At 42.1% G+C, this 15,300-nt stretch overlaps 1 protein-coding gene across 4 annotated transcripts in view; it reads left to right on the plus strand.

The window, feature by feature from the left end:
* The window catches only part of NMT2 (N-myristoyltransferase 2), a 62,660-nt gene extending 49,604 nt beyond the window's left edge, over window positions 1-13,056 (plus strand). For 3 of the 4 annotated variants that reach the window (XM_025397424.1, XM_025397422.1, XM_025397425.1), the window contains 4 exons: window positions 886-1,056; window positions 7,687-7,854; window positions 11,069-11,206; window positions 11,711-13,056. In XM_025397424.1, coding sequence (XP_025253209.1) covers window positions 886-1,056; window positions 7,687-7,854; window positions 11,069-11,206; window positions 11,711-11,731 — 498 coding nt within the window. In that variant the 3' untranslated portion in view covers window positions 11,732-13,056. The remainder of the gene's footprint in view (window positions 1-885; window positions 1,057-7,686; window positions 7,855-11,068; window positions 11,207-11,710) is intronic. The other variant, XM_025397423.1, reaches the window with a different exon arrangement.
* The last annotated feature ends 2,244 nt before the right edge of the window (window positions 13,057-15,300 follow it).

Consider the following 15,300-nt stretch of genomic DNA (forward strand, 5'->3'; position numbering starts at 1 on the left):
AGCCTCCGCCTCCCAGGTTCAAACGATTCTCCTGCCTCAGCCTCCTGAGTAGCTGGGATTACACTTGCCTGTCCCCATGGCTGGCTAATTTTTACATTTTTGGTAGAGACAGGGTTTCACCATGTTGGCCAAGCTGGTCTCGAACTTCTGACCTCAAATGATCCACCAGCGTCAGCCTCCCAAAGTTCTGGGATTACAGGCATGAGCCACCACGCCCTCGTTTCCTGTATACTTTAAATCATCTCTGCATTACTTATAAGGCCAAATACAATCTAAATGCTATGTAAGTAGTTGTTACACTGCATTTTTAAGAAATAATGACAAGAAAAAAAGTCTGTACAGGATCGGCACAGATACAACTCTCCAGTTTTTTTTCCCCTAATATTTTTCACCTAAGGTTGGTTGAACCCACAGATACACAACCAGTGGATATGGAGGGCTGCCTGTACTCCAGAAGTCATGCTAAGATGGCTACATCCCATCTTGTAGACTGTTAACATTGTTGGCATTGGTGTATGCATTGGTGTATTTTGGGTATTGGCATACATCACGAGCTTGTAGTGTTCCCTTTGATTTTTGTTTGGGTCATGGCCAATACTGACCAAAGACTTGCCACACAGATAAGAAGATACAACACATTGTCTGTCTCGCCTATATTTTAACCCAGCTCTCCTTAAACCTTATTGTGTGTACAAATCACGAGGGAATCTTGTCAAGTTGCAGATTCGGATTCATTAGCTCTGGGGCAGGGCCGTGCTCTGCAGCTCCAACAGGCTCCCGCATGCTGCTCATTCTGCCGGTCTGCAGACCACACGTTGAGCGCAAAGTCATTTCACTCGTCTTCTACCTGAACTTCTGGATTTGTTTTGTTTTCCCTCCAACAAGGTTACAAAGACTTCAGGTTTGAGACCAATGGAATCAAAAGATATCAAATCAGTTCGAGAATTAATCAACACTTACCTGAAGCAGTTTCATCTGGCTCCAGTGATGGATGAAGAGGAAGTGGCCCACTGGTTCCTCCCCCGGGAGCACATCATTGACACGTTTGTAGTGGAGGTAAAGACAAGGTGATAAACATAAAGCTTCTCCTTGAAGCACCCTTTGTGTTTAGTGCGCAGCAGAAGTATTTACACACACTTACTTCCATTTCGTCACAGAACATTACAAAGATGCGTACTAAAGGGTTGAGAGTTAATAAGATGAAGGATTCTTCATACTCTATCAAGGACATGCTTAAGTGAAACTGACATTTGTTGAACCCTGAGGGTGTGGTGTTGAGGAATATGATGACCACGAGTATGGGCTGGTGCCATTGTCTTGTTTTGTGCTAAGGCACCAGCAGTTTTACCCACAGCACTGCTTTTGCACTGTTGATGCTGATGGTAACATATCAACAAGGCAAACAGCTTCTTAGTGTTATGAAAATAATTTTGACCTCACAGATTTCTGAAAGGGTCTCAGGTACCCACAGGGTTCACAGATCACAGTTTGAGAACTGCTCTCCAGGGCATATAATTAGAGTCTGTGGTCGGACCCACCTTTCACATTATTAGAAATTGCCAAATAACTCACCACAATAAGGTTCTGAGCAGTGTAAGAGAGTTCCTGTTTCCTCACATCCTCACAAGACGTGGGTATGGTCAGATTTTAAATTTAGGCCCACCCGATGAGTATGGAACAGTATCTTGTTGTTAATGTATATCCTCATTATTGCTGAATTTGAGTATCTCATAAATATGTTAGCCATGTTTATTTCTTTTATGAATTTGCTATTTATATCGCTTGCATGTTTTTTCTTTTTGACTGTAGTCTTCTTACTGATTTATGAAATTTTGTTTTGTTTTGTTTTTTGAGATGCAGTTTTGCACTTGTTGCCCAGGCTGGAGTACAATGGCGCAATCTCGGCTCACTGCAACCTCTGCCTCCCAGGTTCAAGCGATTCTCCTGCCTCAGCCTTCCGAGTAGCTGGGATTACAGGCGTGTGCCACCACACCCAGCTAATTTTTGTATTGTTAGTAGAGTTGGGGTTTCACCATGTTGGTCAGGCTGGTCTCAAACTCCTGACCTCAGGTGATCCGCCCGCCTTGGCCTCCCAAAGTGCTGGAATTATAGGTGTGAGCCATCGCACTCAGCCTGTGAAAGGTTTTTTATATGCTGAATACTAACACTTTGTATTGTGTTCCTTTCTGGGTCCTCTATTCTATTTCATTGATCTCCATGTCTGTCCCTTCACTAATACCACACTGACCTGGTTGCCATAGCTACATAGGAAGCCTTAGTATCAGGTAGAGTAATTCCTCCCACTTTATTCTTGTCTGTCAAGATCATTTTAATTAACCTATTTCCTTTGCCTTTTGCATATACATTTTAGAATAAGCTTATTTTTGTGTACAGAATACCTTGCTGGCACTTTGATAGGGATTACATTACACTGATAGATTAATTTGAGCTTAATTGAAAAGTCTTCCAATCCATGAACATGGAATGTCTCTACATTTATTTCGGCCTTTTAAAATCTCTTTTATCAGCATTCTCTAAGAGCACCCAGATCCTGTACATGTTTTCTTAAGTGTATAGCTAGATATTTCACTTCCTTTGGAGCGATTATGATGGTGTTATGTTTTTAATTTCAATTTCTGCATGTTCATTGTTAGCCTGTAGAAATGCTTTCTTCTGTGTGTTTGTATCCTACCACAGTGCTGAAATCACTTACTGGTTCCAGGAGTTTGTGTGTAGATTCCTTGGGATTTCTGCATAGATAACGTGTCATCTGCAAATAGGGACAGTTTTATTGCTTCCTTTCTAATCTTGATGCCTTTATTTTTGGTCTTGCGTTAATGCAGGACCTAGATCTTCCAGTGCTTTATTGAGAAAGAGTGGGGAAGGTTGACGTCCTCGTCGTGTTCTTGATGGTGGGGGAAAAGCATTTACTCTTTCACCATGAAGTATGATGTTAGCTGTAGGTTTTTTTGTGGGTGCTCCTAATCAATTTGAGGTCATTCTCCTCTATTTCTAACTTACTTAGAGTTCTTCTGAATGGGCATTGGATTTTGTCCTATGCTATTTCTGCCTCAATAGATGTAATCATATGATTTTTCTCCTTTAATCTGTTGATATGGCAGATTACATTGATTTTCAAATGTTGGATCACTTACATTCCTAGAAAATATCCCAGTTGGTCACGGTGTATAATTATTTTTACACATTGTTGTATTGATTGCTAATATTTTGCTGAGTATTTGTTGAGTTCATGAGAGATATCTCTCTGGAGTGTCTTTTTTATAATGTCTGTCTGGTTTAGATATCAAGATAATAGTGGTCTCATAATAGGAGTTGGAAAGTATTATTTCCTCTTCTATTTTCTGGAAGAAATTGAGAATTGGTGTTAATTCTTTAAATGTTTGGTAGAATTCTCCGGTTGAAATTATCTGAGCTTAGCTGTTTCTTTTTTGGGAGTTTTTAAATAATGGACTAAATGTCTTTAATGGTTATAGCACCATTCAGATGATCTGTTTCATCTTGGTTGAGTTTTAATAGTTTTTGAGGAGTTTGTCCATTTCTTCTAAATTGTTGAATGTATGAGCGTAAAGTTGTTCATTGTATTCCCTTGTTATCCTTTTAGTGGCTGCGGGATCTGTACTGATATCTCTTGTTTCATCCCATATATTGGTGATTCATGTCTTCTCTTTCTTTATTTTTGTCCATCTTGCTAGACTTTTATCAGTCTATTGATTTATTTCCCAGAGAACTAGACTTTTGTTGGATATTCCCTGTTGTTTTCATATATTCAGTGTCACTGATTTCTACCCTTATGTTTACTTTTTCCTTCCTTCTGCTTGCTTTGGGTTTATTTTGCTCTTCTTTTCTAGTTCCTTGAGGGAGGGACTTACTGACTTGAGACCTTTCCCTGTTACTAGTAAGCATTTAGTTCTATCAGTTTCCCTCTTTGCACTGCTTTAGCTATTTCTGACATATTTTGATATGCTGTATCTTTGTTGTCATTCACTTCTATGTATTTTTTGGTTTCCTTTGAAACTTCATCTTTAGCCCACCCCTACTTAAAATTGGGCTATTCAATTTTGCCGTGTTTAGAGATTTTCTGTTGTCTCCCTATTACGGATTTCTAGTTTGATTCAAGTACAGTTAAAGAACACATACTGTATGGTTTTGATTATTTTAAGGCTCTTGAGGTTCGTTTTATTACTCAGGATATGGACTTTCTTGATGAATATTCCATGGGTGCATGAAATGTGTATACCACTACTGTTGGGTTGAGTGTTCTTTGTATGCCAATTGGATCATGTTGATTAATTGAGTTATTCAGCTGTTCTGTTTCCATGCTGATTTTCTGTCTAGCAGTTCTATCACTTGATGAGAGGGGCATGGAAGTCCCCACCTATAATTGTGGATTTGTCTATTTCTCCTTCCAACACTGTCGGTTTTTCTTGATGTCTTTTGGGGCTCTTGTTTGATACTCACATGTATATTTAGGGTCTTTATGTCCCGCTAGTGGATTGATCTTTGTACCATAATGTAATACCTCTCTTTGTAATAATTTTCCTTGCTCCAGAGTATACTTGATCGTATATTACTATGACCAGACCTGCTTTTTAAAAATTGTTTGGTCTTTTTCCATCCTTTTACTTTCCAACTATTGATGTTATTGAATTTGAAGTGAGTTTTTGGAAACAGCCTATAGCTGGGTCATGTTTCTTTGCCCACGCTACCGACCTTTCTTTTGATTGGTGTATTTAGACCACTTATATATAAGGTGGTTATTGGTATGTTAGAGCTTAAGTCTGCCATTTGATTATTTGGTTTCTTTCTTTTTCTTCTGGTTCTTGTATCTCTGTTTCTTTTTTCTTGCCTTGTTGTGAGTTACTTGAATATATTTTAGGATTCTGTTTTGTTTATAGTACATTTGGGTATATTTGCATAGTTTTTATGATGGTTGATATGAGTATTACTATATATATATATGTGACTTATAGTCTATTGGTAACAACATTTATTACTTTGAGTCACCTTTTATTTAGGTCACTTTATCTTTTCCACCTTAAAATATTGTCTTAAATATCAGATAGTATTATGATTTTTGTTTTAATCATCAAGTATGATTTGTAACACTGATTTATAGTGATGCTTGAGGATAAGCATCATTAAGCAAATTTCTGCTCTTTCTATTATTCTTCCCTCCTTCCTGATGCTTCAGTATTCCTTCTTTTATCATTTCCTTTCTATTTGAAGAAATTCCTTTAGCCAGTCTCAGGTATGTCTGCTAGTGACACATTCTTTTGGTTTCCATTTGTGCGAGACTACCTCTGTTTTTAGATTTAGTTTCCCAATTTAAAAAAAAAAATTTTTTGGAGACAGAGTCTTGCTCTGTCACCCAGGGTGGAGTGCAGTGGCACAATCTCTGCTCACTGCAACCTCCACCTCTTGGGTTCAAGCAATTCTTGTGCCTCAGCCTCCCGAGTAGCTGGAACTACAGGCGCATGCCACCACACCCTGCTAATTTTTTGTATTTCAGTAGAGACTGGGTTTCACCATGTTGGCCAGGCTGGTCTCGAACTTCTGAGCTCAGAAAATCCATCCGCCTCAGCCTCCCAAAGTGCTGAGATTACAGGTGTGAGTCACCATGCCCAGCCCTAGTTTGCTAATATTTTACTTAGGATCTTCTTCCATACTCACTACTACTGCGGTTGGCCATTAATTTCCTCTTCTTACTCTGTCCTTGTCCTATTTCGATAGTAAAGTTAGAATGAGTTGAAGAGCTTGTCCTCTCTTTTCTCTGGAACAGTGTATGTAATGTAGGGATTACTTGTTCCTTGGAAGTTGTTAGAAGTTGCTTATAAGCAACCTAGACATGGTGCCGTGGTGGGTTTTGTTGTGAGCGTTTTTTTGTTTTTGTTTTTAATCAGTCTTTACAGCTGATTGGGTGTGAGGGACAATGGACAGATTGTCCCATTCTTCCCCAACAGTTGGTGATTCTCAGGTCATTTTAACAGCAAGAGAGGAAAGAGTAATTTTACCAGCAATCTGAATGTGAAGAAGTAGTTTTCTGAAAGCAGATGATGAAAATGGGGTGGGGAACCTAATCAGGTTCTGCAGGTGCCTGCAGTAATTCGGTGTATGAGACAGATATGAGAAATTCTTAGAAGAATCTAAAATCCTTATGAAACCTGAAGGTTGAATTCATCTCCAGTACTGAGCTGCTAATACAGAGCAGTAGGGAATCACTATAGATGAACCCCTTTAGCTTCTTGCTGGCTGAGGAAAGTTCTGATGACTCAGAAGCATTTGAAAACCACAGCATACATCCTTCTGGAATTCCCTTTTCTGCTGAAAGAAATACTAGCAATGGCATGTGTGTGGCCCAGCCTCCTCAGCCACACAATTCAAACACATCATATTCTAAAAGTCAGCAAGGCCACCATAGCTAATTACAACAACCTGAACAATACTGGCTAATTTCTTGTATTGGAAGGTTTGCTAATGATGATGAAATGAATGTCATCCATTGTATCCCTTATTTTTGATAGCTGCAAAATTCTCCTGTTATTCACATGTATATATTTCGGTACAGTAGTAAGACCTTTCACAAGCTTGCAGACTCTTCCAGACAGCTTCCGGACTCTACCCAGCGGTACCTAGGCCTGATACAGTTATTTCCTTGTGCTAAGAAAGTGTGAGATGGTACACAGTATCTTTTAGTTGGAGAGGCAACCCTCTAATCCTTAAAGCTTTTATTTCTGCAAAAACAACTGCTTTTATCACTGTTCCCTGAGTCTAAAGAATTGACTCATTTGTCAGCCTGAGGGAAGCTTTCCTTTTAGAACATTCTGCTTCTATCTTTCTTTCCTTTTCTTTTTTTTTTGAGACGAGTCTGGCTGTGTTGCCCAGGCTGGAGTGCAGTGGCAGGATCTCGGCTCACTGCAAGCTCCGCCTCCCAGATTCACACCATTCGCCTGCCTCAGCCTCCCAAGTAGCTGGGACTACAGGCGCCGGCCACCACGCCCGGCTAATTTTTTTGTATTTTTAGTAGAGACGGGGTTTCACTATGTTAGCCAGGATGGTCTCAATCTCCTGACCTTGTGATCCGCCCACCTCGGCTTCCCAAAGTTCTGGGATTACAGGTGTGAGCCACCGTGCCTGGCCTCTATTTTTTTTTTTTTTTTTGAGATAGAGTTTCGCTCTTGTTGCCCAGGCTGGAGTGCAATGGCACAATCTCGGCTCACTGCAATCTCCGCCTCCCGGGTACAAGCGAGTCTCCTGACTCAGCCTCCCAAGTAGCTAGGATTACAGGGGCGTGCCACCACGCCTGGCTGAGTTTTTGTATCTTTAGTAGAAATGGGGTTTCAACATGTTGGTCAGGCTGGTCTCGAACTCCTGACCTTATGATCTGCCCGCCTCAGCCTCCCAAAGTGCTGGGATTACAGGCATGACATTCTGCTTCCTAAGAACTTTGTGCAAATCACCAACGGGCACTTAGGCTGAAGTCCCAACTCCAGGCTCTTTTTGGCCTCTACACAGCATAATATAAGGGGCCCCAAATTGGACTGCCGAGAAAGAAGTATGACTTACTGCTTTTCCTTCTGTGGGGCAAGGGAGAGATCAGAGTTAGCGGAAATGCACGTATGCAGTTGGTTCAAGGAGATCTCTGCCTGACAGCACCTTTGCTCCTAGAGCCCCAACGGTAAACTGACTGACTTCCTGAGCTTCTATACGCTCCCCTCCACGGTGATGCACCACCCTGCTCACAAGAGCCTCAAAGCCGCCTACTCATTCTACAACATCCACACAGAGACGCCCCTGCTGGACCTCATGAGCGACGCGCTCATCCTCGCCAAATCGGTAAGCCACTCCCTGTTCATGCCGTTTGGTTCTCCAAATGTCTGTGCCAAACTATAGAAGACATCGTGTTTTCTTCCACACAGGTGGAATTTATGCAAGATTTTTTTTTTTTTTTTTTTTGAGACGGAGTCTTGCTGTGTCGCCCAGGCTGGAGTGCAGTGGCGCGATCTCGGCTCACTGCAAGCTCCGCCTCCCGGGTTCACGCCATTCTCCTGCCTCAGCCTCCCAAGAAGCTGGGACTACAGGCGCCCACCACTACGCCCAGCTAATTTTTTTGTATTTTTAGTAGAGACGGGGTTTCACTGTGTTAGCCAGGATGGTCTCCATCTCCTGACCTTGTGATCCACCCGCCTCGGCCTTCCAAAGTGCTGGGATTATAGGCCTGAGCCACCGCACCCGGCCATATGCAATATTTTTAAAAATCTATCGATCATCAAAGGAAGAATTTTGATAAGTTTCTTTTGAAACTTTAGAGGCTATTTTCATTATTAATTTTGTTGCAGTTTAACAAAAAGACAAAATATATAAATTATAAATGTTTAACCCTTAGAATACATAAGGCTGGGCATGGTGGCTCAGGCTTGCAATCCCAACACTCTGGGAGAGCAAGATGGGTGGATCACCTGAGGTTAGGAGTTTAAGACCAGCCTGGCTAATATGGTGAAACCTCGTCTCTACTAAAAATATAAAAATTAGCCAGGCTTGGTAGTGTGTGCCTGTAATCCTAGCTACTCGGGAGGCTGAGGCAGGAGAATTGCTTGAACCTGGGAGGCAGAGGTTGCAGTGAGCTGAGATTGCACCACTGCACTCCAGCCTGGGTGACAGAAACTGTCTCAAAAAAAAAAGGATGTATAAAGCCCATCTATTAGGAAGTAATATAATGAATATAAGAAAAAGATATGATTCCATAATATAAAGAAAATATTAATACATGAGTGAATATTTGTGTTGAGTGAATAACTAGCAGCGATTTTTTAATTCAACCAAATAGTCTCTGAATTTTAAAATTAAAGGAATTAAATTCAACATTTAATTGTAGCCAGGCTACATGATGAAACCCTGTCTCTACTAAAAATACAAAAATTAGCTGGGTGTGATAGCACACACCTGTAATCCCAGCTACTTGGGAGGCTGAGGCAGGAGAATTACTTGAACCTGGGAGTGGAGGTTGCAGTGAGCCGAGATCGCACCATTGCATTCCACCGTTGCACTCTGGGCAACAGAGTGAGATCTTGTCTCAAATTAATTAATTAATTAAAATAAAATAAAAATCTCTTACCTGTGCCTTTGAATCCCCAAGTCAACATCATCCTCAGATTGTCAGCTTTTTTTCAACACTTCCAAAATATGGCCAGTAATTAGTTATTTAAGGTAAAAACCCTGAGAAAGAAAAATAAAAAGTGCTTCTTCTATATCACATTTTGCATAGTATTGTTGTCTGACATTTTAAAGACATTTAATGTTTTACCATTAAAATTTTACTTAAACGTATTTCCCAGTATCAGCCCAAAGCAAACATACTATTTGTGTTGTTTTTTTTTTTTTTTTTTTTTGAGATGGAGTCTTGCTGTGTTACCCAGGCTGGAGTGCAGTGGCACAGTCTTGGCTCACTGCAACCTCCACCTCCCATGTTCAAGCGATTCTCCTGTCTCAGCCTCCCGAGTAGCTGGGACTATAGGCGCGTGCTACCACGCATGGCTAATTTTTGTATTTTTAGTAGAGACAGGGTTTCACCATATTGACCAGGCGGGTCTCGAACTCCTGACCTCAGGTGATCCACCTGCCGCGGCCTCCCAGAGTGCTGGGATTACAGGCATGAGCCACCACGCCTCGCCTGCATACTATTTAAAGTCTTTACAACTTTGGTCCCTGGGCAATAGCTTCAGCCAAGGTAGGACTTACAAAGGCTGATAATTAATAATCCTGGAGATGAAACCATCTTGACAACTATTCCCTTCTAAAACAGGAACAAGGCTGGGCGCAGTGGCTCACACCTGTAATCCCAGCACTTTGGAAGGCCAAGGAGGGTGGATCACTTGAGGTCTGGAGTTCAAGACCAGCCTGGCCAACATGGTGAAACCCCGTCTCTACTAAAAATACAAAAAAATTAACTGGGCATGGAGGTGTACACCTGTAATGCCAGCTACTAGGAAGTCTAACGCAGGAGAATTGCTTAAATCTGGGAGGTGGAGGTTGCAGTGAGCCGAGATCATGCCACTGCACTACAGCCTGGGTGACAGAGTGAGACTCTGTCTCAAAAAAATTAAAAATAAGTAAATTAAACGTGAATAAAATATTTTCTGAAATCTTCGTAAGTAATTTTATGCCAGTGACAGCCATCATACTACATTTTTAACATTTTTGGGATTCAGCATTTCTGAATTTTCGTGCTGACTTCTTCGGATTCACTATAGTTTTTTGTTTGTTTTTTGAGAGAGGCTCTCTGTCGCTCAGGCTTAGTGCACTGGTACAATCACAGCTCACTGCAACCTTGACCTCCTGGGCTTATGCAATCCTGCCTCAGCCTCCTGCGTAACTGGGTCCACAGGCGCACACCACCATGCCCAGTCAATCTTTTTATTTTTGTAGAGACAATGTCCTGTACCTATACCTATACCTGCAGCCCAGGCTGGTTTCAAATTCCTGGGCTCCAGTGATCCTCCCACCTCAGCCTCCCAAAGTGCTGGGATTACAGGTGTGAACCACCACATCCAGCCACACTGCTAATTTTATAAGACAATTTTAAACTGAATTCTTCCTTTTTTTTAAAAAAAAAAAAAGGACAGAGTCTCACTCTGTCACTCAGGCTGGAGTGCAGTGGCATGATCTCGGCTCACTGCAACCTCCACCTCCCAGGCTCAAGCAATTCTCCTGCCTCAGCCTCCTGAGTAGCTGGGACTGCAGGCATGCACCACCACACTTGGCTAATTTTTGTTATTTTTAGTAGAGATGGGGTTTCACCATGTTTTTCAGGCTGCCTCGAACTCCTGACCTCAAGTGGTCCAACCACTTCGGCATCCCAAAATGCTGGGATTACAGGCATGAACCACGGCACCCGACCCTGAATTCTTAACCTATGCTATATATCACAGACATTAAATTCTATTAGAAATGCATATTCAAGCTATTAGTAGTAGAATTGTTACACTGAGATATGTAATACAGAAAACACTAGTCCTTTGTTTTAAATTTTAAATCCTTTTTAAATTGGCAGAAAGGATTTGATGTATTCAACGCACTGGATTTGATGGAAAATAAGACATTCTTGGAAAAACTCAAGTTTGGTATAGGAGATGGCAATTTGCAGTATTACCTGTACAATTGGAGGTGTCCAGGTACAGATTCTGAAAAGGTAAGTGAAGTGGATATAGCCCTTGTAAACTCAACAAATGTACCTAGACAATTTCACACTTCCTTCACTTAGGCTTAAGACAGCTTTATTTTATTTTATTTTGTTTTTTATTTTATTATATTTATTTATTTATTTTTTATTTTATTTTTTGAGATGGAGTCTCGCTCTGTCCGCAGGCTGGAGTGCAATGGCGTGATCTCGGCTCACTGCAACCTCCGCTTCCCGGGTTCAGGTGATTCTCCTGCCTCAGCCTCCCGAGTAGCTGGGATTGTGTCCACCACCATGCCTGGTTAATTTTTTCATTTTTAGTAGAGATGGGGTTTGACCATGTTGGCCAGGCTGGTCTCCAACTCCTGACCTCAGGTGATCCACCTGCCTTGGCCTCCCAAAGTGCTGGGATTACAGGTGTGAGCTGAGCCTTATGACAGCTTTTAGAAAGACTGATCTGTTGTACTACATCGCGATCTAATTTTTCTTACTATTCCATTTCTTCCCTCCCTTCAGGTTGGACTAGTACTACAATAGATGGATATTTTTATTTCTAGAACTCTGACATCATCATTTGTTAATATTTAATGATTTCTGGAACTGCCATTCCAAAGAAGAATAAAAGCACAACTCAAGTGAAATTGAAGTAGTCGATAATCAGAAAAGATGACAAAAGTCCACATGTGACATTTGTACACATTTCTAGCTAGAATATTAAAGTTCATTCTTTTTTCACTGTTGACCTATTTGTGGGAGGGATGAAAGGCTATAAAGAGCACAGTCTTGTGATTTTCAAATTTTTGCCTGTCTCTTGAAGAGAGGTATTTTTTCACCCTTCGAAAAGGGACTGGTTTTCTACGGACTAAGTAGAAGTTATAGTCGTGTAAGAAAGTCTTTGCTATTGTGTGGAGATAAGCTGCTGCATTTCTGTTTCTTAAGTGATGGTACATTTGTCCATGTAACAGAACAAAAGATCCATTTGGAAATTTTTTTTACTGGTATCACCTTACATGGTATCACTGGGAACATTTATGGAATCAACACTTCTGTAGCTCAGTGACAGGTGGGGGTTATTTAAGTGCAGAGCAATATTAAAATGTACTGGTGACTAGTACATGTATTTCTCCATAAGCAGAGTTGCCAAATCAATAAACATACAAGTTTGTACTTTGATCTTCACCAGGTCAGTGGATTGCTTCAAAAGCAAAGTTTTGTGCAAGCACTCACTACGCTCTCTGTAAGAGCCTGTGGCCGGGTGCGGTGGCTCACGCCTGTAATCCCAGCACTTTGGGAGGCCGAGGCGGGCGGATCACAAGGTCAGGAGATGGAGACCATCCCAGCCAACATGGTGAAACCCTGTCTCTATTAAAAATACAAAAATGAGCTGGGTGTGGTGGCGTGTGCCTGTAATGCCAGCTACTTGGGAGGAGAATCACTTGAACCAGAGAGGTGAGGTTGCAGTGAGCTGAGATCGAGCCACTGCACTCCAGCCTGGGTGACAGAGCACAAGACTCCGTCTCAAACAAAAGAAGAAAAAAGAAAGAGCCTGTGCCCACGACTAACTATAGACTTTTCTGCTGTTGTGCAAAGTTCAGTTTCTTCTCAGCAACATCAAGGATATATGAAGAAAAGGAAATAAAAACTGTAAAGTCAAAAGAGATGCCTGGTGGAACTTATTCATGCTATCAGGGCATTGATAGTTTGAATGTTTTTATTACTTATGCAAAATTGCACATACTCCTCTATGCTGACTTTATCATGAAAACTGTCATGTGTCATGCTAATGGAAAATGTCTTATTTGTAAATAAGTATTCATAATTTTGTTACTGATGGTGTTTTTAATCCAGAATTTGAAAAACTTTCATGGCGTACAGATGTGTGTTTATATTGCCAATAATCCATGGGAAAAATAAGATCCTAACCAAGGTCACGTAGCCTGGCCTCAACTCAGATGCCACAAAGTAGATGCCTTGGCCGGGCATCTTATTTACAGGCGTGGTGGCTCACGCCTGTAATCCCAGCACTTTGGGAGGCCGAGGTGGGCGAAACATTTGAGGGTTTGAGACTAGCCTGGCCACCATGATGAAACCCCATCTCTAATAAAAATTCAAAAAGAACTAGCTGGGTGTGGTGGCGGGTACCTGTAATCCCAGCTGCTGGGAGGCTGAGGCAGGAGAATCACTTGAACCCAGGAGGCGGAGGTTGCAGTGAGCCGAGATCGTGCCACTGCACTCCAGCCTGGGTGACAGTGCAAGACTCCGTCTCGAAAAAAAAAAAAAAATGTAGATGCTCTTCCTGCCTTTATGAGTGCCAGTGCCTAGGATGTTAAGTGCAGAAAGAGTTGTTTTAGACATGATGGCATTTCCTTCAAGTTATGAGTCCAGTGAAACCAGTCATATCTTATACCAGGCAGGGGCCACCAGACTATGGCCTGTGGGCTAAATCCAGCCCATTGCTTGTTTTTTTTTTTTTTTTTGAGACAGAGTCTTGCTCTGTCACCCAGGCTGGAGTGCAGTGGCCGGATCTCAGCTCACTACAAGCTCTGCCTCCCAGGTTTACGCCATTCTCCTGCCTCAGCCTCCCAAATAGCTGGGACTACAGGCGCCTGCCACCACGCCCGGCTAGTTTTTTGTATTTTTAGTAGAGACGGGGTTTCACCGTGTTAGCCAGGCTGGTCTCGATCTCCTGACCTCGTGATCCGCCCGTCTCAGCCTCCCAAAGTGCTGGGATTACAGGCTTGAGCCACCGTGCCCGGCCATTGCTTGTTTTTGTATAGCCCACAGGCTAAGAATGTTTTTATTTCCTTGAATGAGGAGAAAAAGCCAAAAAATGACATCATTTTGTGACATATGCAAATTATACAAAATTCAAATTCCTGTGTCCCTCAATAAGGTTTTATTGGAACATGGTCATACTTTTTTTTTTTTTTTTGAGGACAGGGTTTCACTCTATTGCCCAGGCTAGAATACAATGGCACAGTTACAGCTCACTGTAGCCCCAAACTCCTGGGTTAAAATGATCCTCCTGCTTCAGCGTCCTGAGTAGCTGGGACTACAGGTGCATACCACCACGCCTGGCTAATTTTTTCATTTTTTGTAGAGACGAGGTCTTGCTATGTTGCCTGGGCTGGTCTTTAACTCCTGGCCTCAAGTGATCCTTCTGGTTTGGCCTCCCAAGGTACTGGGATTATAGACATGAGCCACCACACTTGGCCACAGCCACTTTCATTTACATATTGCCAGTGGCTGCTTCACACTACAAAGCTGAGTTGAGTTGTTGTGACAGATTGTGTGGCCTGCAAAGTCTAAGATACTCACTTTCTGGCCTTTTACAGAGTTTGTTGACCTTGGTCACTACGAAGGAGGTGAACTCTCCTTTCTGTAGTTTGTTATGATTCTAAAGACCAACCCACAGCTGTGGCAGCCCTGAGACTAGCACCAGAGGGCGATGTGGGCCCCACAGTAGTGCATAATTAGGACCTTTCTTGGAGACAATGGAAGACTTCGAATTTCGGATGGTTCCACCCTAATTTCCTTAGCGTTCTTTCCTAACAGGAGAAAGGCTTCAAGAAACAAAACGGTCCTCATTCACTGGAACAGGGTTTGAGATACTGGCATTAAGTAAAGGAGATTTTGACTTAACCTGGAGTGAAAGCTCTAATTTAGGAATTTACTTCCCACTCATTTTCATGGCACAAAGTCTATGCAAAGTAGGTTTTCAAATAATTGCAGAATCGGTCAGGTGCGGTGGCTCACACCTGTAATCCCTGCACTTTGGGAGGCCGAGGTGAGCAGATCACTTGAGGTCAGGAGTCTGAGACCAGCCTGGTCAACGTGGTGAAGCTCTATCTCTACTAAAAATAAAAAAATTAGCCAGGCATGGTGGCACGCACCTGTCATCCCAGGTACTCAGGAAACTGAGGCAGGAGAATCGCTTGAACCCAGGAGGTGGAGGATGCAGTGAGCTGGGATCACACCACTGTACTCCAGCTTGGGCAACAGACTGAGACTCCATGTCAAAAATAATATAATTGCAGAACTGCCAGTTGGAAATTTTGTCATGCGCTTACCTCATGGTGATAGTTACACTGCTCCTTTAAAGAGTC

Source organism: Theropithecus gelada, chromosome 9 (assembly GCF_003255815.1).
Source record: "Theropithecus gelada isolate Dixy chromosome 9, Tgel_1.0, whole genome shotgun sequence".
Lineage (NCBI taxonomy): Eukaryota > Metazoa > Chordata > Mammalia > Primates > Cercopithecidae > Theropithecus > Theropithecus gelada.